Raw genomic sequence first — 25,726 nt, 5'->3', positions numbered from 1 at the left:
AAGGGCAGATGTATATATAATAAGCTCCACTTCTGTAAAAAAGCAGAAGGAAAGCCTGGAAAGACACAAACTAAGAACAGTAAATGGGTGATAACTGAGTGGGAGCCACAGGTGGGCAGAAGTTGTCACTGTAAACATTTGGCTTTTATTGTTTTTGAACCATTTGCTTATTAAAAAAATAAATAAATAAACAGTAAGCCCTTTCTTCCCACAGGATGGAGATATATACACACACACACACACACACACAGACATTAGTTTCAAGTGTACAAAACAATGTAATAGACATTTATACTCCTCATAAAGTGTTAACCTCCCTCCCCCTATGTACTATCCTTCTTATATAGTATATAGCTGTTACAATTCGACACTATTCCCTATGCTGTACTCCACATCCCATGGCACTATATATACATACATATATACATACATACACACACACACACACAGATGTGTGTATATATATATATATATATATATATATATATATATATTTAATTATAGCTGACATTCAGTATTATTCAGCTTCAGATTTAGGTGTACAGCGTCTTATATATTAAGTAGAGAAAAACGGTCAGCAAAATAAACATCAAACAGCTGCTGTTACCTCTGGAGAGTGGAGGTCTGAAAGAATACTCATTTTCAACTCTATTTAAACATATATTCATACACACACGCACACACACACACACATATATCTACAATACACATGTTTCAGTTATTTAAAAATGTTTTGCAAATAACAGAAAATTATCTTAGAGTAGTTAAGTACCAAATAATAAATGTTAAGAAAAAAAAATTTCATAAACAGCCACTCTATTTAAATATTCTCTCTCTGCCCAAAGAATTTTTGGGACAAAATGTGAATTTTGTTTCTTTTCACTCTGTGATACCCAGTGGCTCCTCCTTTTATATGTATTCTCAAGTCTGATCCATCACCATAATCCATTATCGCATGGACCCCAAAATAACAAATTAATCCTAAACGATTAGCTGAGTCATTTTCTGCAAAAACAGATACAAATTCTTTAATATCAATGATCTGAACGTGTATTTTACATATTTAGATATAGAGTGGGAAACAAAATTCAATAGCTTTTTTCTTTTTTAGCCAAAGATACTTAAATACAGATCCAAAGTTGTTTTTCTATAGTTCATGAGAGGAACTGAGTTTTCCTCTCCTAAGGATCCATTTTGTAGTCATTGAAAGAAAAAAATAGTAATCCATTTACTAGCCTGTACACTAATTACATAATTATACTTCCAAACGCCCTAAAGATAAAACTGACACATGTCAACTGAATAGGTATAAACTTGCCATCTTTGAGTTACAGATGTCTAGCAAAGTCTTAAAACATGGCTGGAGGAAAAATCACAAACCATGCAGACTTACACTGCGATGAATTCATTATCTTCAACTTTAAATGGGTCGTAAATGATGCCTAATAATCTTTCTATTTTTTAAGATGTTCATTCTCCTCAAATCTCTGGCCTTGGCACCTTTCCTCTCCTCTGTGCAATGATCTCATCTTAGTCCACTGAAAAAACAGATTCCTTCTATGTCTTTCTAACAAACCCACAAATTTGCCTGCAGTAGCATCCATTCATTTCTTTTATCCAAGCAACTGAACAAAACCATGTATCTCCACTTGAATACTTTACTGCCACCTCAGTCCAAAAGCCTAAACTGTACTCATTACCTTTTCTCCAAAACCTACTCCCTTTTTTGCATTCCCTACATGAATAAATAAGTTGCTCATGTTGGAATCTTCTTTTACCTACCATATGAGATATAAAGCGTCCTCCTAAATGTCTTAAGGCACTTGCTATCTCAACTCCCACTGCCAGCCCTGCCATATTATATCTTTTAGTTCCTTGAATTTTGTCTCGTCTTAGTATTTGTTTCTGTATAAAATAATCTTTTCACCACCTTCCTAAGCCAACACTGTCTTCAAATTTTAATCAAGATACCTTGTCTGTATTGCTGCTGCACCAAAACTGGGTAGGATTCCTTGCTAAGTTTAGAGCTCCCAGAATGCCTGTTACACCATCACTGCTTAATGTTAATATCGCCTCACCTGTATTGAATGTTCTGAGGCCAAGAACTGGATCATGTCTGTCTGAGTTGATGTTGTCCTCTCAACACTGAGTATAGTATCTGAACTACAAATGTGTTGAATAGTGAATAAGTATAAATGAATTAATAAAACACATCAGCTTACCAGTTATTTGTCGTGTAGATCTGTTTAAGCCTGTCATTCCATTAATTTCTCTAAATGTTAAGAACTGTCCTGTCTCAAGTTTGTGAGGACGATTTTCAAGGCAAGTGACAATGCCAGGATTAGCCTAAAAATAAGAGTAATGTACTATTAAAGAAGTTCATGTATTCCCTTTCATACAAGTTCCCAGTCTCACATAAAAAGTACCATGTAATTATAAAATTCTCAAAACCACCAAAATTCCAAGCCATTCTTTTTCTCCCTCAGTAAAAGCAAGCCATTAAAGAATTGTCACAAAATAGTGACCAACTTATTATTTTATTATAAATATTTAAAGTATAATTTCTATGTTTGGGGGACACAGAGATTCCACATAGGAGCTCAAATATTTTATAGATTGAAGTTATCGACGTATGTTTTAAAGTCATGTTATAAGAAACTCTATGTACATAAAAGATGAGAGTCTAACTTTGAAGATTAAAAAGAGGTGAGAAAGCAGGATGGAGATTTAAGGCCAGGGAACTGGTATTTTAAAGCTTGCTCAACACTTTAAAGCAAAGAAATATTGTGTAGCCCAGCTTATCAGGATAAAAATAGAAACAAATTGGCTTATGTCACCGAGGAGGATGGATGAGACAGGTCAAAGGCCTGGAAATTTCCTAATTGCATGTAATCCTACACACTGCTTGACTAAGGTGATAATTTAATCTACATGAAATCTAATGGAATTATCTTTCTCTCTTTCATAATTGCATAGATTCTAAAAATTCTCTTGCTGCTTAATGATTTGGATAAGAATAATAAAATCACGATTACACACATTGTTGATAAAATGAATGTAATGTGTGTGCAATTATTTCAAGAGGAATAGAATTCATAAGGACTTTACTAAGGAGAAATAATTTCTTGCAGATAAGTTAAATGGGACCATTTATATTTTCTAATTCTTTATGGATAACCTCTGTATTTCCTGCACTATTCAATAAAAGAAAATACCAATGCAATACAAGGATCCACACGCTCCCTAGGAGCTTATTCCAACTGTATAATATTCTCAGGAACAAACTAAAAACAACTACAGAAGGTAAAAGATTGAATAATAAACCATTCTGTAAGTACAGAGATACACAGACTTTTTCAATGAATTTTTCTTAAAAAGGGGTGAGAAACGCAACATTACATTGGGTTTAAACGTAAAGCATAAAGAGAGCACAAATACTGTTAGGTCAAAGTATATTATCATTCCCTTATATTGGCTTTTGATCTTTAATGTTAATTGATTATAAAGAGTGAAAATAAAGTTAATGATTTCAGATAAAAAGGGTAAAAATGAATCATGATTTTTCCAATTCTTTTAGCGAATAAAAAATTAAGCTTACATAGTATCAAAAGAATGTGGTTAGAAAATCAGACTTTTTGATTAGAAGATTAATTAATTCTAAATTTTCTTCCTCCTCCAAATAATTGTTTTAGAAATATAACAAATCAGAAAAGCTTTGGTCTATGATGACCTTTAACTGTGCATCCACAGTGTTGGGCCAGGCGACTTAGTACATCTATGACCTGACACAATAAACAATTCAGCAACTCCTGAGTCACAATTCATGTCCCATAGGAACACGACACAGGACAAAATTAAAATCAAAACTTACAACATAAGCAAATGTTGATCTATCAATTATTAAATAATGTTAGAAAGAATCAGGAATATTCTTAATATTCTAACTTCAATTTACCTTTAACAGAATGCAATCAAGAATTAAAACATTTCATTATGAATTTCCTTAAATTCTCGTAAAACTGAAAAATATTGCATCTTACAATATTTTGCTAATACCACCTTTTAAAAAACAGCATGCACATCAACTTAAAAAAATCAATCACATATATATAAAATAATATACATGTACAATCATACTTGCGTTATATTTGAAATGAAGATTTCTCTTGGTTCTTCTCCTGTTCTATCTAAAACTTCAAATTCATCACCAAAATCACAAAACAACTGTGACCAAATCCCATGTATATCTGCACTGATGAACTGTGAAATGATAAAAACAAGTTCAGCGTATCTATTTATATAAAGAAATAATAAAGCTCAACTACCTTGGGCCCTTTGATGTCAATTCCATTTCTAATTAAATATATCATTTGGGATATAAAGTTAATCATGAACAGGATAATTTATTTGTCTGTAAATTGGTTCAGGAATCAAGGATATTGGTATGTGGGACTAGATATCCAGGGTTACAAAATTAGAGGTAACATCAATTCATCATCATTATACATTCTATGATTTTTAAATAACAAAAAGTAAGAGCATCACATTTGCCTTGTTTTTCTCTTGCCCTCCACCAAATCCCACTAGTGAAGTGCAGAGGGCACATGTAGTGGGTTCCTTTAGAGGAGAGGAACACTGAGCTTGGGGCACCCCCCTAACATCATGCAGAAATAATACTCTATTCTTTACCTAGCTTTTTTCTTCATAGGACTTGAAACTATGTATTCATTTCCTTGTTTACTGTATATGTTCCCTACTAGAAGGTAATTTTCATGAGTAGGAAAACGTGCATGTCCTGTTCACTAATGTATTCCTAGTGCCTAGAACCGTTTCTAGTACACAGTAGACGCTCAATTAATAGTTGTTAAAAGAACCAATGTACCTCTTAAAAACCACCATCATCACATTTAAAGTTAGATGATGAATTCAGTATTTATTATCTTTTCTATTCCTAATCTTCATTCTTCCTTAGCTTTGGCAATTTGCCTATAAACCAAATTTTGATCATAGTTTTAAAAATAGGAAATAAATATGATATCAAAATTAGAGAGAAAAATAATACTGTGACTGCCCTTATGGAAAAAGACTTTCCTACGCATATATAACCCGAAAAGAAAAAATTCTAAAAGTGAAAGTGTTCTTCCTTTGGTTAACTACATGTCATTATTAAGTGATGCTATTACCTTAATTGGAGGGCACCGAGAGCGACAAAAGTCATTGATTTTCTTCTGCAATGGAAGTCTAATCTCAGTCAATACCACACACTGTTGAAAAGACAAAAATAAAGTTTGGAGAATATACAATTATTTTAATGTACAACTTCTAAATCAGAAGCATTTCAGTTTGCATTATGCTAAAAACATACTGTTTTCCTTGTAAAAAAAATAGTATCCTATTGTATTCCATTCTAAGGTTAATATCTTCAGAGGTATGAAATAACAAAAGTAACAACAACACAGGGGAAAACCTACCCATATTAAATTAAATTACCATTATGGACCACATAATTAGAAGCAAAACTTAATTTCCTACATGGTATTTATATACTTCAAATGGTTGCAGATTTTGTATGTTACTGCCACGAAAATACTAATACACTTATCAGAATATTAATTTAATGCTAACTTAAAGGGGTAACAATTGCATTTTTAAAGAGATACATTAGTTGGCTTAGCTTTCTTTTACTTCAGAGATTCAACAGACTCACAATATAACTACTTTTACTTTATGACAATTTTATTAGGGAAACCAACAAGTTCTGTAATAAGCAAATTATTATAATTTTTAATGCCTACTTTTTTTTTTATCATTACCCTGTAAAATAAGTAGAGAAGATTTTATAATCAGGTTTTATCATAAGTTAGACTTATAAAGGTCTTTGCAAGATTTACAATACTTTCTCAGGGTCATTTGTCCATCAATCAGCAAAAGCAGAGCTAGACTCTCAATCCAGAGCTTTCCTTGCTGCTGGTTTCCATGACTTATATAACTTAGTTTTAGCCAAGTGTGGATTTAGTTTAATTTATCTAGCTCAGAATATGGTGTGCTTCCTACAGGGAGATATCCCTTCATAGATCTCTCATTTTTTATACATCTCACTAGGTATGCCATGAATGCAGGGCTCTGGCCATATTTTTACTAGGGTCATTTCTCAGGATTGTATTTGCCTCATGTAACCTGAGAAATGAGGTAATGTCTCTCCTCTGGGATAAAGCGCAAGCATGTTTACTGCTTGCTATAAAGCAGTAGGTGCCCCAATCTCAGTGTTCCTCTCCTCTAAAGGAACCCATTACATGTGCCCTCTGCACTTCACTAGTGGGATCTGGTGGAGGGCAAAAGAAAAAACAAGGCAAATATGATGCTCCTACTTCTTACCATGCTCTGAATAGTAAAGTCCTTAACACGTTGCGTACGGATCACGAGAATCTTCGTTTTTTTCTGAGCCATGCATTAAGGATGGATAATGAGAATTCTCGTTTTTACTGTTGACTTTTTACTTTGCATATTTTATTGAATTATTTGTGTTTCATTAATATCTAACGGGCAAATGTCGTTAATGAATAAAGTCTGCATCATATGTACTTTTTAGAATTCATATTATTTTTCTTTTCTAAAAAAATAGTGATTTTGAATCGGATACATTTTTCCACCCATGAGTCGTTTCACGTGTTACATTCACAACAGTGGATGTATGAATAAACAGAGTTTTCCAGAACTGTAGTGATTTGTTTATAACATTTGGAACCTTAGTATCCCTTAGGCAATTTTGAATTATGTTATTTTTGGAAAAACACCGAATTATTTTATTTAACTCTTCGGTGATACCTCATGAAATACATATTGTAACCTCGTCAATGCAAAGTTATAGGAAGTTGAAAGGAATTATTTTCATATTATTGGCCATAGTTACTCAACAATGCTACCATGCATTGCTATGTTCGACGTATCATGCATTGCTATGCAACAATGCTACCATCTGGAGCCCATAGTAGGAAGAGGAAAGAAAAAATATCACACACGGGTGTGTAAAGTGTGCACATAAAAAAAGTGAGAAGTGAAACTCAATACATATGCAATTTTTGCCGTGTCCCACTGCACAAAGGAAGCTGCTTTCTGCAGTATCACACCAGGAGGGATTACTAACATCATAGGTGAGTAAATCCTAAAAAATTCCATAGAAAAATAATAAATGACATAGAAGCATTTACGCTTTAAAGAGAAGAGTGCATTTTAAAGTAGTTTCTTTTAAAAACCTGCTAGAACAGAGGGGTATGAGGGATTTAAACCCCGCCGTACGCAACGTGTTAAGTCTGTAACCCAGAATCTCCTGCATTCTGCCAGCATTCATCAAACAGTAACAGGTTAACTTAGCTAGTAAATAGGGTAAAATTAATCCCCAGACTGAACATAAACTGAATCTAATTTGTGTTTCGTCAAAACTATAAAAGTCTCAGCCATAATTTATTTGAATAGCTTTTCCTAATCCTCTCCTTCCAGAAATTCAATCTCATGAATTGGAACATTTCATTCAAACTCTCATTTACTTTTTCTTTCTTATTTTTTCTTATTTCTGGGTGCAGTAATCTCAATAATTTCCTCAGCTCTATCTTTCAATCCACTAATTCCTACTCTAGCTGTATCTATCCACTGTTTAATCTTTTCATTGAATTTTAATTTTTAAGACTATATTTTCATTTCTGAAGTTCTATTTTCTTCTTTAATCACACCTGCTTGATTGTTTCCAATGTCTTATTTTCATATTGTATATTTAATCACTTTTTTAAAGATTTAGTTTGAATATCTATATTTTATAGTATATATCCAATAATTCCATTATCCGAAACTCTTGAAGGTTTAATTCTATTGTTTGCTACATCCACTGACTCTTGATCATGCTGAACTTTTTCTTGTCTTGTTCTTTTGTATTGTGAACTCATCTTCGAAGGGGATTTATAAATTGAAATATACTGTAGCCTAGTCAAAGGTATGTTTCTTTAGGTCTATTTAGTTTTGTTTCTGTGTGGTATTCCAGGGTATCACCAGTTTAGTACTACTTTTTACGTTAAGTTCTCAGCTTGGGAAACTTTACTACAAAGGTTTATAAAGTTGAACTCTAAATTTATATGGTTATGAATTCCCAGGGAAGATCTTTATTTTTCATCCACAGCTCAAGAGGAAAAAGACAGGCTTCTTGTTCTGATAGGCAATGATTATTCTTATCCACCCTTTCACTGAGGGTGTAGCTCTCTGAGATTTCAGCTTTACAAAGATGGGGTAGATCTCAATTCCATTTCTTAATCTCATGTAGACCTATTTTGTATCTTCTGTTTCTGTGTGACCATTAATTCCTAAGAAATATGGTTGAGACAGGCAACCTCATCCCTGAAAGTGACCACAAAAGCCAACAGTTTACTGGTCTTCTTTTAGCTACCTATTCATTTTTGGTCTCTGAGCACTTCCCTTATATTATTTAGCACTCAAGTAGTCATTTACAAGAAAGTTTATCAAGCACTTCTATTATAAGAAGGTTATTAACTTTGTAGCAGGATAGATTTCAAGTTATCCAGTCCAGAATGGAAGTCTACACTGATTTTTAAATAGGTATGATTATTTTAAGAAATTCATATTTTGGTCATCATCCACTGTTCCTGGCACATAGCTCCTAAAACTCTTGTAATTTCTTATATAAGAGGGACAGGAAAAAAAAAAAGGGGGGATAGGGGCATATTTTGTTGTAATATTTAGGTTTGTTGCAGTTCCTGAAACAACTCCAGAGTGACAAAGGTGAAATGAACGTCTTTCTTTATATGTAATAAGTCTCTTTCACCCATACCTGAGTTTATGTTAATGTGGTGACTTTTGGAAAGCCTCTACGGATTGGAGCTGGTTGCCAGGGAACCAACCTTGTGATCAGAGGGTCAAAACTTTTAGCCCTATCTCCCAAACCTCTAGGGAGGGGAAGGGCATGGAGATTGACTTAATCACTAATGGCCAATAACTTAACCATTCATGTTTGCATAATGAAGTCTACATAAAAATCCCTGAAATAGTGGCTCAGAGAGCTTCTGGGTTCGTGAACATGTGGAGGCGCTGAGAAGGTGGCATACCTGGAGAGAGCATAGAAGCTCTGTACCCTCTTCCCCATACCTTGCCTTATGCATCTCTTCCACCTGGCTGTTCCTGAGTTATGGCTTTTTATAATGAACTGGTACTTTAGTAAGTAAACTGTTTTCCTTAGTTCTGTGAGCCATCCTGGCAAATTAATTGAACCAGAGCAGGGGAGGGGGTGTGGGAACCTCTGATTTATGGCTAGTCCTCAAAAGCACAAGTAACAACCTGGACTTCTGATTGGCATCAGAAAGCGGGTAGAGAAGGTATTCTTGTGGGACTGAGGCCTTAACCTGTGGATCTGAAACTGTCTTCTCCAGATAGTTTCAGAACTGTTAAAGAGAAAAACCACAGGCCCAAAATGGTGCATTTGTGCTAAAAGAAGTTAAGATTTATTTATATTTAGATAATTATAGAATCTTGAGATGTAGCACCCTGTTGTATTTTATAGTAAGACACACAATCCCAAAGTGCACCCTTATTGTGCCAAGCAGAAGGCAGACTTGAGTCAAAGTTCATGGAGCAGAACCCAGACTCGAGTTAAACTTCAGTCTGGAATAGCAGAACTCCAGCTGATATGCAAATGTATAACAAAGAATGAAATGCATGTTGCCATAAACCACTGAGTCTTGGGTAGTTATTTATGCACATTACTATGAAAATATTATAGCTGACTGATACAATAGCTTTGTCAGAAGTTCCTCGGTCCTTTCCCTAAAATGGAGCATTTGAAATGTATTATTCTAAAGCAAGTCTTTTAACCTGATTTTTTTTGTTCTGCTTAATAGACTAGGTTAAATTAGTTATATTAATATTTAACAATTTGCCTTGGAATCTGCCAATAATATCTAATATAAAATGGAGTACCAACCTGGTATTTATCCAAGAAGGAGAGATCAGTGGTTTCAGTTAAAGAAACAGAAGATGCTGTGACATGAACGTATGGATTTAGTTCTGCAATATGTTGAAGAACAGCTTCAGCCCTAAGATTAATAAAAATAAATAAATAATCGATCTTTACTATTCTTTCATTCAACATACTCAATCTCAGACAGCAAAGTGTCCAAGAAGAATGACATTAGAAGAAACTGAATGTTACAAAATTTCAATGGAAATTTAATAAACTGTAGAGGAAGAAAGAAGCTAAGATTTATTTATATTTATAGATAATGATACGATTTTTAGATGTAGCATACTACTGATATTCCATAGTAAGACACACAATCTCAAAGTGCACCCTCATAGTTCTAAGCTCCGTAAATCTTTTAATGGTCCAGAAATAAGAGACTCCCTTTAACAATTTTCCTAGGGAGCAATGTGAATGTATTAAACATGCGACAAAAATAAATAATCAAATAAAAAAATCCTATCATAATACATCAAAATATCTTGTCACCTGTTTCTCATATTAACAACATCATCTTCACAGAGAAAGAAGTTGGTTCCCAGGTCCCATGCTTGGCATTTTTCTGCATCATGAATGGTAAGTGCCTTCAAAAAAGAGGAAAATATATGTTAAAGTCAAGAATAAGACAAGGATGTTCACTATCTCCAATACTATTTACATTGTATTAAAAGCATTATCCTGTGTAATTAGACAACAGAAAGTAATTAAAGGCTTAAGAATAGGAAAGGATATAAAGTTAAATGAAATGACTATATACATTTGGAAATCCAAAAAACTTACTGTGAAAACTACTTTGAGCAGCAAATGAATTTAAATTGAGGAAAGTAGCATGCTATATAAATCAACATACAAAAATTTTAAAAATTCACATAAACATTTCCAAATGCTCCATGTTCAAAGTAAGAAAGGTAACTAACTGGAAAAAAAGGTTTGCAACTTACAGGCTACAAATCTTATTTTAAAAAGGGGGCAAGGTATATGAACATGGATTATACTGAAAAAGAAATGCATTTGGCGCTGTAAAAAAATATGTAAGGTCTAGAATTAAATAACCTTTCTCATTCATCAGAATAGCATAAATCCAAAAGTTTGACAATATACTCTATTGGTCAGAATGAGGTGAATCAGACATTCCCATATGTTACTGTGGGAATGTGAAGCAGCACAACCTCAATGGAAAGGAATTTGCCAATTTACAGCAAAATGACATGTGCATTTATCCTTTGACACAGCAATCCCACCTTTAAGAATCTAACCCAAAGACACACTGGGAATAACATAAAAAGACATATGTACAAGAGTCTTAACTGCAGCACTATGTATAATAGCAAAAGAGCAGAAATAATCAAAACAATGAGGAACTGGGGAACTGGGTATAATAATAAATGCCATATCAATGAAAAGTATATCAATGCAGCTATAAAAATAGAATGAAATACATTTATTTATCACTATGGGGTAATCCCACGCTACGCTGTTAAATGAGGAAAAAAACAAGGAAAGCATGGCACTTTAAGAAAAGCAGATGGGAATAAACATGTACACACATATGTACAGATTTTCATGTTTATATGTCTGCATTTACTTACATTTAAAAACAATAAAAAGAGAGGGGTGACCTAATAAAGAAAGGAGGAAATAGGATACAGAGAAGCTAGACTTACCCGAATCTACGCTGTTTTATAAATTTGATTTTGAATTTTGTTCTCACATAATAGTAAAACTAAATTAAATTAAAAAAGCAATCCCTAAACATCCAAAGCAAAATAAATAAATGGACAAAACTATTTAGTTAATTTGTCGCATAACTACCCAGAGGAATGATTTAAAGTGACTTACAAAGAATCTTAAATTGTTTTCAATAGTAATTATATTTTTATTTATTAGAATTGTTATTCTGAAATTATGTCATAGAAAGGTAGAACAGAATATAGGATAAAGCAAATAAGTAATTAGGTTCATGTTGTTAAGACCCAAACTTTATAGTAAGAGATACAAATATAAAATCAAAGAAGTAAATACCCTACAAACCTAAACTTGAAACTCAGAAATTTCTGAGTTTACTCATAGTGAATGTTCTAGCTCTGTAGACTGAAAAGACTTTACAATCAGTGACAATCGAAGACTATGGGGGTGTGTCAAAAGGACTCAAGAACTTGGAAGAAAATCCCAGCAGGCAAAGATAAAATAATTTGAGCAAAATGTGAATAACAGCTACAATGGGTCAAAAAATAACACGTATGTTTAAATCCATGAGTTTATCATGATGTTCACACACACAAATTCACTGGCCACTGTTGAGGTATGATAGAATACTACTGATTTTGAAAACTGGTAAATAAACTGGGGAAAAAAATCAAGTATTTATCCTGCTGCTCATGTATGTACAAAATGCACTTTAGTGGAACCAAAAATGCAATGGAAAATTTTCTTTCTAAAATACGATTCCAGCTAATAAATGAAGAAGAGAGAGAATCAGAATATAACTGCTTCTTGGATTGGGCAGGCATCAGAGTCCTGCTGAGGCAGATCCTGCTCCGTAGAATCAGCCCCTAGAACAACTCTTCCAGTGTAGTCAAGGCCAGTCCTCACAACTAGTGAGCCCAAGGGTCAATCTCTCACAATGATGTGTGATTATCAACCAAGTCTCAACTACAAGAGGAGGGAGCACACAACCCAGACAAGGGACACACCTGGAGCCCGTGGCTCAGGTGACCAGAATGACTGCGCCACTGAACCCTATAGCACACCTACTACATAAGGCCACTTTAAGACTGCAAAACATAGCAGCCCTACCGAATACATAGAAATAAAGACAGGGAGGTAGCCAAAATGAGGAGACAAAGAAACAAGTCCCAAATAAAAGAATAGAACAAAGTTCCAGAAAAAGAACTAAGCAAAACGGAGATAAGCAATCTATCAGACGCTGAGTTCCAAACACTGGTTATAAGAATGCTCAATGATCTCAGGGAGAACTTCAACAGAGAGATAGGAAGCATACAAATGGAAATGGAAACCATAAAAAAGAACCAGTCAGAAATAAAGGACACAATAATGGAAACATAGAGTATATTACAGGGACTCAACAGAAGATTAGATGAAGCAGAAGATCCAAACAGCGATGTGGAAGACAAGGTAGCAGAAAATACCCAACCAGAACAGCTAAAAGAAAGAAGCATCCAAAAAATTGAGGAGCGTTTAAGGGGCTTCTGGGACAATATCAAGTGTACCAACATTCGCATTACAGGGGTACTAGAAGGAGAAGAGAGAGAACAAGGAATTGAAAACCTACTTGAAGAAATAATGACAGAAAACTTCCCTAACCTGGTGAAGGAAATGGACATACAAGCCCAGGAAGCACAGAGAGTCACAAACATGGTAAACCCAAAGAGGCCCACACCAAGACACATCAAAATTAAAATGCCAAAGGTTAAATATTAGGTTGGTGCAAAAGTAATTGCAGTTTAAGAGGTTAAAAAAATGTAAAACGTGCAACTACTTTTGCACCAACCTAATACAAAGAGAGAATCTTAAAAGCTTGAGCAAGAGAAAAGCGGTTAAGTTACCTGCAAGGAAGCCCCTATAAGAAGTTTCTCAACAGAAACTTCGCAGGCAAGAAGGGAGTGGCAGGAAATATTCCAAGTGATGAAAACCAATGACATACAACCAAGACTGCTTTAACCAGCAAGGCTGTCATTTAGAACTGAAGGACAGATAAGGAGCTTCCCAGACAAGAAAAAGCTGAAGGAGTTCATCACCACCAAACCAGTATTACAAGGAATCTTTTTTTTTTTTTTTTTTTAAGATTTTTTTATTGGGGAAGGGGAACAGGACTTTATTGGGGAACAGTGTGTACTTCTAGGCCTTTTTTCCAAGTCAAGTTGTTGTTCTTTCAATCTTAGTTGTGGAGGGTGCTGTTCAGCTTCAAGTTGTTGTTCTTTCAGTCTTAGTTGTGGAGGACGCAGCTCAGCTCCAGGTCCAGTTGCCGTTGCTAGTTGCAAGGGGCGCAGCCAACCATCCCTTGCGGGAGTCGAACCGGCAACCTTGTGGTTGAGAGGACGCACTCCAACCAACTGAGCCATCCGGGAGCTCAGCGGCAGCTCAGCTCAAGGTGCAGTGTTCAATCTTAGTTGCAGGGGGCGGAGCCCACCATCCCTTGGGGGACCTTGAGGAATCGAACTGGCAGCCTTGTGGTTGAGAGCCCACTGTCCCATGTGGGAATCGAACCGGCAGCCTTTGGAGTTAGGAGCATGGAGCTCTAACCGCCTGAGCCACCGGGCCGGCCCACAAGGAATCTTAAAGGGACTTCTTCAAGATGGGAGGGGTGGTTAAGGATGGGTGAAAGGGGAGGAGATTAAGAAGTACAAACTGGTTGTTATACAGTAGTCATGGGAATGTAGAGTATAGCATTAGGAATATAGTCAATAATATTGTAATAACTAGGTATGGTATCAGATAGGCACTAGCTCTATCAAGGTGATAGATGGGAATGGGGTTGGGAGCAGGGTGAAAAAGGTGAAGGCACTGAGAAATAGAAACTGATAGTTAACACAGTATGGGGAATATAATCAACAATGTTGTAAAGATCACTTAAGTTGTTAGATGGGCACTGTACTTATCAGGGGGATCACATCATCGACTGTGTAGATGTCTGACCAATGCACTATACTCCTGAAGCTGAAGTAGAATAATATTGAATGTTAACTATAACTAAATATGTAGGTATATATAGTCATAGGATGTGGAGTACCTCATAGGGAAGATAGTTGATACTGTTTTAACAGTTACATAAGATGTCAGAGGCGTAATAGGTTGGGGGGGTTATCACTTTATGAGGGGTTTAAATGTTTAACTATTACGTTGCTTTGTATAGCTGAAACTAATAAAAAAATTACTGCTCCTAATAAAATATGAATCTAGGCAATAATCATTAATAGTCAGTAATAATCACAAAAAGTCAACACGTATTTATTTCCTCCTGATAGAACACAACATCACCTGTGAAGTAGTAGCACGAAAAGAATCAAATCTGAATCTGATTCTCTGGACACAACTACCAGTTTACAGGAAATACAGAGGTAGAGGTACATGTGACAAATGACCTGGTTTTTTAATAAGTAAATTGTAAGGAGAAAAAGAAAAATCAGTGAAGGGAAACCTTTAGATTAAAAGAAACCAAGTTTAGTGTATGGACTTTACTTGGATCCCGATTAGAACAAAACAAAGTTTTAAAAAATCACATAAGATAATTGGGAAAATCTGAACTCTAATTAGATGACTGAGGTAGGAAGGCTTCTAAGATGGCCCCCAATGAGTCTCATTTTCTGGTATTCAGGCCTTTGTGTAATCCCCTCCCCTTGAGTGTAAACTGGACCTAGTGACTAGCTTTTAAGGAACACAGCATAGGTGGCAGAATATCACTTCTGAGATTAGGTTACAAAACACTGTGAGTTCTCTGGCTGGCACATTCCCTTTCTTGTCTTACTGCTAGCTTACGCTGATGAAGCAAAATGCCCTATAGAGAGGGCCACTTGGGAAGCAACTGACCTCTGACCAATATGCAACAAGGAACTAAGCTGGGAATGTGAAGTGACACAACCTTGCCACTGAATCCTGAGCGACACTGGGAAGATCTTTCCCCTAGCCTAGAGATGATTCCAGGCCCTGTCAGTATCTTGCCTGGAGCTTGTTAGAGACCCTCAAAGAGAGGAACCAGCTAAGGTGTGCCTGAGATAATGCTGTTGCTTAAGTTGCTAAGTTTCGGGGTAATTTATTTTGCAGCAATAGGTAACTAACACAATGACACTGAGAACATTATTTTAGGTGTGAAAGTGGTATAGTGTTATATTTTCAAAAGGAATCCTTATCTTTTAGAGCTATTTACTAAAGTATTTAAGGATGATATAATAGGATGTCTGACACATCAAAATAATTTGGTGGTTGGGGGCCAGTGGATACATGGAACAAATTTGTCTATAAGCTGGTAACTAGAGCTGCATGATGGGTATATGGGCTATTCTACTTTTGTATAATTTTGAAATTTTCTAGAACAAAATGTTTTTTTTTTTAAAGGAAAGTACAGCATTAAAACAATATTGCTACTAAATGAAGAAGCAATAATTCGGCCAAAGTATAAACAATATCGCCACTACTGAGAGTAAAAACCGAAAAAAGAGTTCATAACAAACAATCCTTTTTACCAAGGACATTTTTCTCACCTTAATTCCTGCAAGAGTAAGATTCTTTGCTATAAAGGAAAAAGAAAAAGAAATAGTTTATTATTAGAACATATATTAGCTATATCTTCATGAAGTTTGGTCCTATCTCTGACAAGTAAATTTTAACTTTTTTACTACTTAAAAAATACAAATCCTTTAGAAAATACAGATGAACAAAAAAGAAAAAAATTTCCATAATCACACCACACTGAGATAATCACTTAAAATTTTAGTGTATTCTTCCAGGTACATTATTACAAATATATGTACGAGTGTTCTATCATAACGAATTAATGGATACAGAGAATGATCATTAATGGCTATTAACATCACACAAAAAAAGAAGCAAGAGAGTCATTACTGATTCCTTGTGGTAGACTGTTACAGTATCAAGAAGTAGTTTTGATAAAACAATGAGAACTAAATCTAATCAAGATTTTGTATCTACATAATTTCCTTTACAGAAACAATACATGGAGGAGTTAAATCTTTATATTATATTGCTCAAAAGTGTCTTACTAAATTATGAATAAAAATACTGCTTACCAATTTCCAAACCAAGACCACCCATACCACTTAAGAAAACATGGGACTTGGCCATCTTCTGCATTGCTGTGTCTCCAAGAACATACCTCTGTCGACTGTATGTAAAAACACAATAAAAAACAATAATTTCATCAAAATTATATATCCCTTTAAAGTTGTTTGCAAACTAATAGCCTGGCAACTAGATCCTGCCCACAGGCTTGTTTTAGGCTTTTGGATCACTTGTAAACTGTTTAAATTTCCTGGATTGATTGCTAAATATATGACATATTTTGAAAATTGAGAGGATTTGGCACCAAGCTCCACATTCCTTAATGGCAACAGACAGATGGAGTTGAACAGGAGTTCCCCTATTTACACAGGGAGGACTATGTGCTCTAGACTTTCAACAGTTCCCATCCTGCTTCTCTCATTTATGACCTCAGCGGCCACTACAGGCATTTGAGTTTGCCATTTCCACTTTGAGTCTCTCACTGTAAAACAGGATCTCTGAAGCAAAAAATTGGTTCCCTACTTGGAGTTCAGATGACTTAAAATTAAGCAGTCATCAAAACTGCTAAAGTATATAAAACTGATAAAGTACATAAAGGATCTTGTTAAGTCATCCATCCTAACAGCCACAAGGTAGTATCAGGATGGGAATTTCAAAAAATACACATTGACAATTTTTGAAAGTCAGATACAATAATCAAGTCACTAATAAGAGTTTATTTGACAGAACAGTGATACACTTGATACTACACCAGTTTTTCAATCCAATGGACATTCCAATGGATTCTTAAGAGAATCATTTGACAGATGAGTTCAATATAAATAACAAATAATTCCAGAAACCCTTGGGCTGCAAGTATTTCTTTTGAAATTCACACACACACACACACACACACACACACACACGTTTAATGCGTGTCTTTTTAATATGTAGATGTTTATCTAATTTCCATACTTCAGCTATTCATATTCAATAAAAAGCCTAAAACAGGATTTCTTGCTTAGTCAGAAGAAACTTTATAAATACAAGCTATCTTTATTGCCTTCCTTATTCCCTGCAAAATATAAAACTCAAAATTTTCCGTTTAAATTGGTATTTACCATATTCACCATTCTGTTTCAGAGATAAAAACTATTCATTTGTTCATTAAATATTTATTGAACATCTACTATAGTATGTATGTGTATCACCAGCCTTATTTGTGTATCCCTGAAAAATATATTTGTCTGTTTTGAAACTTTATATAAATGGAATCATTTTGAATGTCTTTTTCTGTGTCTTGATTCTTTTGAATGAAATTATACTTATGAGATTTATCAACGCATGCAGTTGTTCATTAATTTTTCATATCTGCTACCATTCTATTGTAATAAGATACCATAATTTAGATATTATACAGTTTTGAACAGTTGCCAATAATGAGTCTATGAGCATTCTTATGTCTCCTGGTACACACGTGTAGTAGTTTCTATAATATATCTAGGAGAGGAAATGCAGGATTAACTTTATTAGGTAATGATAAACTGTTTTCCAAAGTGGATGTACCAACTTACTCTCCCTTTCTGGCAGTGTATCAAAGTAGTTTCACATCCTTAACCTGCAGGGAAAAGTTAACATATCAGGCCTGAACTTTAGCCTAGTGTCTGTGAACTTGGCCTTTGAAATGTTTCCTATGCTAATAAATTCTACCCTTCTATTTTTCACCCCCTAGTTTCCTGAAATAAAAACTTATTAATTTTCTAGTTTTTTTCCTAAAATACACATATAAAACTTTAACTGATTTTAAACAGCATCCTAAATTTTGATACAGTACTTTCATTATTTTCCAATTTTAATTATGATTCGTTTTTGACTTATGGGTTAATCTGAAGTATATTTTTAAATTTCTAATTTTATGGGGAGTTTTCTAGTTATCTTTTGTGTTGACTTGTAGCTTAAATACACTGTGAAGAGACATCACAATCTATACGATTTCACTCTTTAATATTTGAGTATTTCTTTGGTTAATTTTACAAATGTTCCATGTGTTCTTGAAAAGAATGTGTACTCTATAGTTGTTACATAGAACATTCTTTATGTATGCTTTAGTTTAATTTTAATAATCATGTTGATGAAATCCATACCTGTTGATTTTTTTGTCTGCTTGTTCTCTTGATTACTAAAAGCAACATTTAAAAAATCCCCCACTATGACTATAAATTTGTCTGTTCTCCTCGTATATAAGTACCTGAATAGTGCTGATATGTAAGACTAACCGCTAACACTTACTAAATGTTTACTATGCACCACAGAGTGTCTTAGTGTTTTACTTGTATTAACTCATTGAATCCTCATAAAAATTCTCATAAAAATTTTAAACTATTATTATTCCCATTTTTACAGAGAGGAAAACTTAAGCACAGGGAAATTAAGTAACTTATACATAGTGGAGAAAAGATTCAACACAGGTAGTCTGGTCTTAGTATCCTTACTCGTAACCACTATGCTACACTGCATGTAGATTACAAACTCAATTCACACTACCGTGATTTACAGGAGGAAAAAAAAAAATCAGTTTCCCGACCTTCTCTTCTTTACCCCAATTACCACCTCCCAAGGAAAAGCACTCTTGATTCTTCTAGTTATTTCTTCTAATATCTACCCCCTTATTTTTCAATAACCTGTTTGTACTTGGTTTTTCAGTTTCACATCTTACCTATTAGCTTCCTATTAAGATGAATCATCTTTCTGAAGTACAAATCTGGTCAAATCAGTCTCCTGCTTTAAAAACTCCAGTGGTTTCCTATTTCGCTATGATAAAGTCCAAATTCTAACATTAGTCACATGCCCTTCATAATCTAATCTCTGCTTGACTCTCGTCCCATCTTTTGTCATCCCTCCTCCAAATTCCATGTTCTAGGTATACTAAAGGTTTTCATTTCTCCAAACATTGGATGTTCTCTTTACCTGGTAGACATTTTTCTGCAGTATTCCTCTCCCCCAATATTGTACGCTTGATAACTCCTACTGGTCGTTAGGTCTCAGCTTATATATTAGTTTCTCCCCATGATGCTTACACTGATACCCCTAACCTTTCTCAAGACAGTGTTGGATCATTTTTTATGTGCATCCATAACAACCTACATTCAATGTATTGTAACACTTATCACAGTATATTTTCACTATTTGTCTATTTTTCCGAGGAGATTGAAGATTCTTTAGAGCAAGGGCCTATGCCTTATTTACTATTTTATCCCCAGTGACTAACAGTGCCTGGCATATTATAGACACACACACAAAATATGCTAAATTAATGAAAGAAATGAATTGGCACACAAGAACAGGAATAACACTTTTATGTTTCACGAAGCAGAGGACTTGAATTATTCTATGTTCACAGTTACGAGACCTACATTAAAAAATATGTTTTTTATCTCAGACTTGTCCTCATGAATTATTTTTAAGATTATTTAGACAAATAATGAATAGCCACGGCACAAAAGTGGTTATAAATGAAAAAGAACATACAGACAAAAGAATAAAGATATAAGAACCAAGGTTTTCCAAAGAATCGCATAATCTCAGACAGATTCTTGTTACCTAAACGACCTGTGAAAACTGAAACTACCTTTTCAATGTTTGGCCACCAAGGGAAAGGGTACTCATTAAGTGCCTATTTTGTGAATGTCAGATACTCTTGCAATTGAGGCTTAGATCATCTACTATGAATTTCATACTATTAGTAAGTAATAGCGATGAGATTTAAAGAGCCTAAAGTATAACTTCAAGTCCAGCATGACTGCATTACAGCTGACTCTATTAAGTAGACAGGCAACATATTAGTGATTGTATCTAGTAAAATGAAATCACCAAGCTATCTACTCTACTTTCAGAGAGCCTTAATTATTAAAGATGCTCTCTTTCATGAAAGCACAATATCTCCCTATAGTTTTCACCTACTAGTCCTAATTTTACCTCCTTGGGGCCATAAGGAACTCATCTAATCCCTCTTCGATGTGACAGCCCTCCAAACATTTGAAGATGGTATTCAGGTTCCAGAGTCTTCTTTCTCCAGGCTAAACATCTCCAGTTCCTTAAACAATTCCAAAATTACATCATTTTGAGTCCCCCTCAACACTCTGATCACTTTCTTCTGGAAGTACTTCAATTGCCTTCGTCATGCATTCATAAATTTATTAAAATATCTATTTCAAGCCAGGCACTGGCAATCTGTGGAGATAACAGCAATAACCTCATATGGCTACTATGAGGTTTCAATTAGATAAAACATATAAAATACTTAGCAGAATGCCTGTGACATATTATTGGGAGAGAGAAATAATTCATTCTTAAGTACCATACACAGAAGTACCAGAAACTAAGGGAACCTGAAATAGATAAGAGGAAATAATTACCTCTATCAGTGGAGGTTATATAAAACTTCCCAAATGAGGTTCATCCAAGTTAAATTCTAAAGACTTAACTGGAGTTAAAAAGTTTATCAAGAAGGAAAAGCATTCTATACCAGAAAAAAGGGAAGCATGAAAAACAACGGCATATAAGAGATATGTGACATATAATATATATATAATATATATATATATATATATACACACACACACACACACATATGACTTCCACTACTGGCTATGGTGAAGTAACAGGGATCAGGTTTATCCTACTCCCACTTTAAGCAACTGAAAACTGAAAAATATAAATGAAACAACAGACTTCAGACACTGGACAATAGGCAACTCAGAACAGTAATCTCAGAGAAGGAAAACAACATGAGCTTCATGACTGCCCTAGCTACTGCTTGGAGAGTTTCCAGGCTGCAGTGCAGGAAGGGAAACCCAAAAAGGCCCAGTGGTCTCTCTGAATAGAAAAGACATGGATGTGTATTCAAGGAGGCTAGAATTTGCAAGCAAAGAGATGAAGACAGAGAGCGCCAGAGATCTGTAGAAGGTTCTCCTTGAGTCATTCATAGGCTGAGTTAAGATCAGCACTTGCATTGAGGAAACAACCTCAAGCTGGAGAGATAACCACCTGAATAATAATATCACTCGAAGGGTATTATATCAATATTGGGGAAAAATTAGTCCCAGACTTAAATCTCCAAGTAACTTAACTGAGTTCCTGAACAAAGCTCAAACTTTCAAGGAATTCAAAATTATCCAGCACTCAAAAAAGTAAAATTCACAAGGTCTGACATACATTAAAAAATTACCAGGTATGCAAAACAGCAGGAAAACATAAATTACAATAAATAGAAAAATCAACAATAGAACATATTTACAAGTGACATAGAAGACAGAATTTTTAGAAAAAGACATTAAAACAATTATAATTATAATCCATATTCTTAAGAAGGAAGTAGAAAGCATGAAAAGCAAAACGTCTAGAGATGAAAACTATAAAATCTAAGCTGAAAATAACCTGGATGGAATTAATACATTCAACACTGCAGAAGCAAATTTGAAGACACAGCAATAGAAACTTACCAAAATGAAACACACACACACACACAAAAAAAGAATGAAAGTAAGTTGAGCATAACTGAAAATAGCAGACTGAAAATAAGTAGAGCATAAGTGAGATGTGGAACAACTTAACTTGATCGAATATATGTGAAATTGAAGTTCCTGAGAGTGGAGAAGGGGGAGAGAATAATATATTTGAAGAACTAATGGCTAATATTTTTTCAGGAATACAACAAATTCACAGAGCACAATGTAGACAGCCTAAGAACAAAAAGTATGAAAAATGCGACATCAAAGCACATCACCATTTTTTAAAACTAGGGATGAAGAGAAAATATTAAAAGTAATAACAGAAAATAGGGCATATTAGAAAAGGTAAGAATGACAGCTGACTTTCTCCCAGGAAGCAGTACAAATCAGAAAACAGTGGCACAACATTTATAAAGTACTGGAAAAAACCAAACAAACAAACAAACAAAACACTAAAATTCTATATTCAATTTCAAAAAAGAAAGTAAAGACTTCTTCAGACATACAAAAGCTGAAAGAATTCATTGCTGCCAGGCCTTCACTGTAAGAAATATTAAAGTAAATCCTTAGGAAAAAGGAAAATGATACCAGATGGACATTTTAATTTACAGAAAGAAATAGGGAATACCAGAAATGACAAAAGGATGGATAAAACAAAGACTTTTTCCTCTTACTTTAAAACATCTTTTAAAGGTAGAGTATTTAAGCCAAAAACAATATATTTTTCAAGAGCAATTGAAAAATAAAACAATTATCAAAACAAAACAAAAAACCCACAATATATTGTGCGTTCATAACACATGCAGAAGCAAAATGTAGGGCAATAATAACTAAATCCGGGAATAGGAGAAATAGAAGTATACAGTCATGTGCCGTATAATGACATTTCCATCAATTAAACTAAACGCTTGTTCTCTGAGAAGACCTCTAGCCAGAAAGTCAGGAAAAAAAAGACAGAAAAATTACCAATATCAGAAATAAGCGAGGAATATCCTTTTATATTCTATAGAGATTACAAAGGATATTCAGGGAATACTACAAACAACTTAAAGCCACTAAATTCAACCGCTAAGATAAATGAACATATTTCCTGAAAGACACAAACTATCAAAGCTCACTCAAGAAGAAATATATTATATGAATACGCCTATATCTATTAGATACTGATTTTGTAGTTCAAAGCTTTCCAACAAAGAAAACTCCAAAGACAGACAGCTTCACTGTGAATTCTAACAAAAATTTAAAGAAGAAATAATGCCAATTCCTATGCAAACTTTCTAGAAATTTGAAGAAATACTTCTCAACTCATTCATTTTGTGCGATCTGCATTACCCTAATACCAAACCCTGGCAAAACCAATCAAAAAATACTCCACACCTCATAAAGATGCAAAAATTCTTAAAAGAATTTATATATACATATATATGTAAAAAAAAAATCACGACCAAATAGGTTTTATCCCATAAAATGCAAGGGTGGTATAATAAAGCCACCATTGTAATTTACTACATTAAAAGAGTAAAGAAAAACCACATGAACACCTCAGTGAATGCAGAAAAAGTGTTTGACAACCTGACATTCATTTTGATTTTAAAAAAAACAACAAAACTAGTTATAGAAGGGTACCTCCTCAACCTAATAAAGAGTATCTATGAAAAGCCTACAACTAACATCATACTTCACCATGGAAGAATGAACGTTTTCTGTCTAAGATCAGGAAACGTGATGCTGTCCACATTCACTGCTTCCATTCGATACTGTATTGGAAATTCCAGCCAGTGTAGTAAGGCAAGACAGAGAAATAAAAGGCTTCCAGACTGGAAAACAGGAAGTAAAACTTCTTTATTTTCAAACAACATGACTGTGTAGAAAATCCTGTAGAATTTACAAAAAAAATTAGAATAAGTGAGTTTAGCAAGATTGCAGGATAAAAAATCAATATGCAAAAATCAACTGTGCTCCAATTTAGAAGTAATAAATAATTGGAAATTGAAATTTAAAAATTACCACTTACAATAGTATAAAAAATACAAATTACTTAAGGATAAATTTGATAACAGTTGTGCAAGATCTAGGAGAGAGAAAAGAAATTGAGACATACCCTGTTAATGGATCTTAAAATTCAATATTGTTAAAATATCAGTATTCCCCAAATTGAACTACATATTCAACACAATCTCAAACAAATATCAGGAAGATTTTTTATTTTTTTCTAAAGAATCAACAAGCTGATTCTAAAATGTTTTTGGAAATTCAAAGGACCTAGAAGAAAAGAGTCACACCAACTTTGTAAAAGCAGATCAAAGTTGGAGGAATTATACTCCTAAATTCCAAGATTTATGATAAAGCTACAGTGGGACTGGTGTAAAGAGATATATAGATAACTGAAATAGAAGCTTCCAGAAATAAAGCCACAGATAGTCTATTGAATTCTGTCAAAGAAACCCAGGGAATTCAACGGGGATGGATGATCTTCAAAAAATGGTGGTGGAACATTGGAGAGCTATATGAAAAAAAATAAACCTTGGCCCTTACCTCACACCATATATGAAAATTAACTTGAAATGGCTCATAGACCTAAAGTTAATACTATGAAACTTCAAGAAGATAACATCAGAGAAAATGCTACAGTCCTTGAGTTTCGCAAACATTTTTTAAATAGTACAAAAAAGTATGAATTATATATAAAAAATTGTATCAGCAGAATTTGAAATTTTGTTCTGCAAAAGACATTGTTATGAAAAGAAAAAGTCAAGCCACTAACTAGGAAAAAATATTTCGAATCATATATAACAAAAAACATGTACACAGAGTACATATAGATCTCAATAAGACAATCTAATAAAAAAAGAAAGACAAAGATTTATAGAGACACTTCACCAAAAAAAGAGAGATGCCATATAGGCTCATGAAAAGATGCTTAGGACCATTATTCATTAGGGAAATGCAAATTAAAACCACAATGTAATACCACTATACACATACTAGAATGCCTAAACTTAAAATGACTGACCATACCAGGTACTAAGCGAACATGGGGGCACTAGACCCCTCATACACTACTAGTGGGAATGTAAAATGGTGCAACCACTTTGGAAAACATTTTGGAGTTTCTTAAAAGTTAAAAATACACTTACCATATAATACAAGCATTCATTTCTAGATATTTATCCAATAGAGTCAATGAAAGCATATCTCTACCCTAAAACGTATATATAAATTATCATGGCAGTCTTATTTGTAATAGCCAAAACCTGGAAAAAACCCAAATGCCCATCAATAGTTAACAGTTAAAAAAAATGAATTATATCCATATACTAGAATACAACTCAGCAATAAAAAGGAACAAATTGCTGATACGACAATATACACAGATAACTCACTTCAAAATCACTGAGTGAAAAAAGCCAGACCCCTTAAAAAGTGTAAATGCTGTATGATTCCATTAAAAAGAAGATTGGTTGCC

General features: G+C 34.1%; 1 protein-coding gene across 1 annotated transcript in view; it reads right to left on the bottom strand.

The window, feature by feature from the left end:
• Positions 1 to 25,726, bottom strand: part of UBA6 (ubiquitin like modifier activating enzyme 6) — a 73,131-nt gene that overhangs the window by 38,869 nt on the left and 8,536 nt on the right. Inside the window, exons 3-9 of the mRNA XM_019748064.2 lie at positions 16,780 to 16,874; positions 16,234 to 16,262; positions 10,505 to 10,599; positions 9,980 to 10,091; positions 5,184 to 5,264; positions 4,138 to 4,260; positions 2,223 to 2,346 (exon numbers count right to left, since the gene is read on the bottom strand). Coding sequence (XP_019603623.2) covers positions 2,223 to 2,346; positions 4,138 to 4,260; positions 5,184 to 5,264; positions 9,980 to 10,091; positions 10,505 to 10,599; positions 16,234 to 16,262; positions 16,780 to 16,874 — 659 coding nt within the window. The remainder of the gene's footprint in view (positions 1 to 2,222; positions 2,347 to 4,137; positions 4,261 to 5,183; positions 5,265 to 9,979; positions 10,092 to 10,504; positions 10,600 to 16,233; positions 16,263 to 16,779; positions 16,875 to 25,726) is intronic.

This window comes from Rhinolophus sinicus, linkage group LG02, assembly GCF_036562045.2.
Source record: "Rhinolophus sinicus isolate RSC01 linkage group LG02, ASM3656204v1, whole genome shotgun sequence".
Lineage (NCBI taxonomy): Eukaryota > Metazoa > Chordata > Mammalia > Chiroptera > Rhinolophidae > Rhinolophus > Rhinolophus sinicus.
The sequence above is the reverse complement of the archived record's forward strand: the minus strand, read 5'-3'. Positions and strand labels throughout refer to the sequence as shown.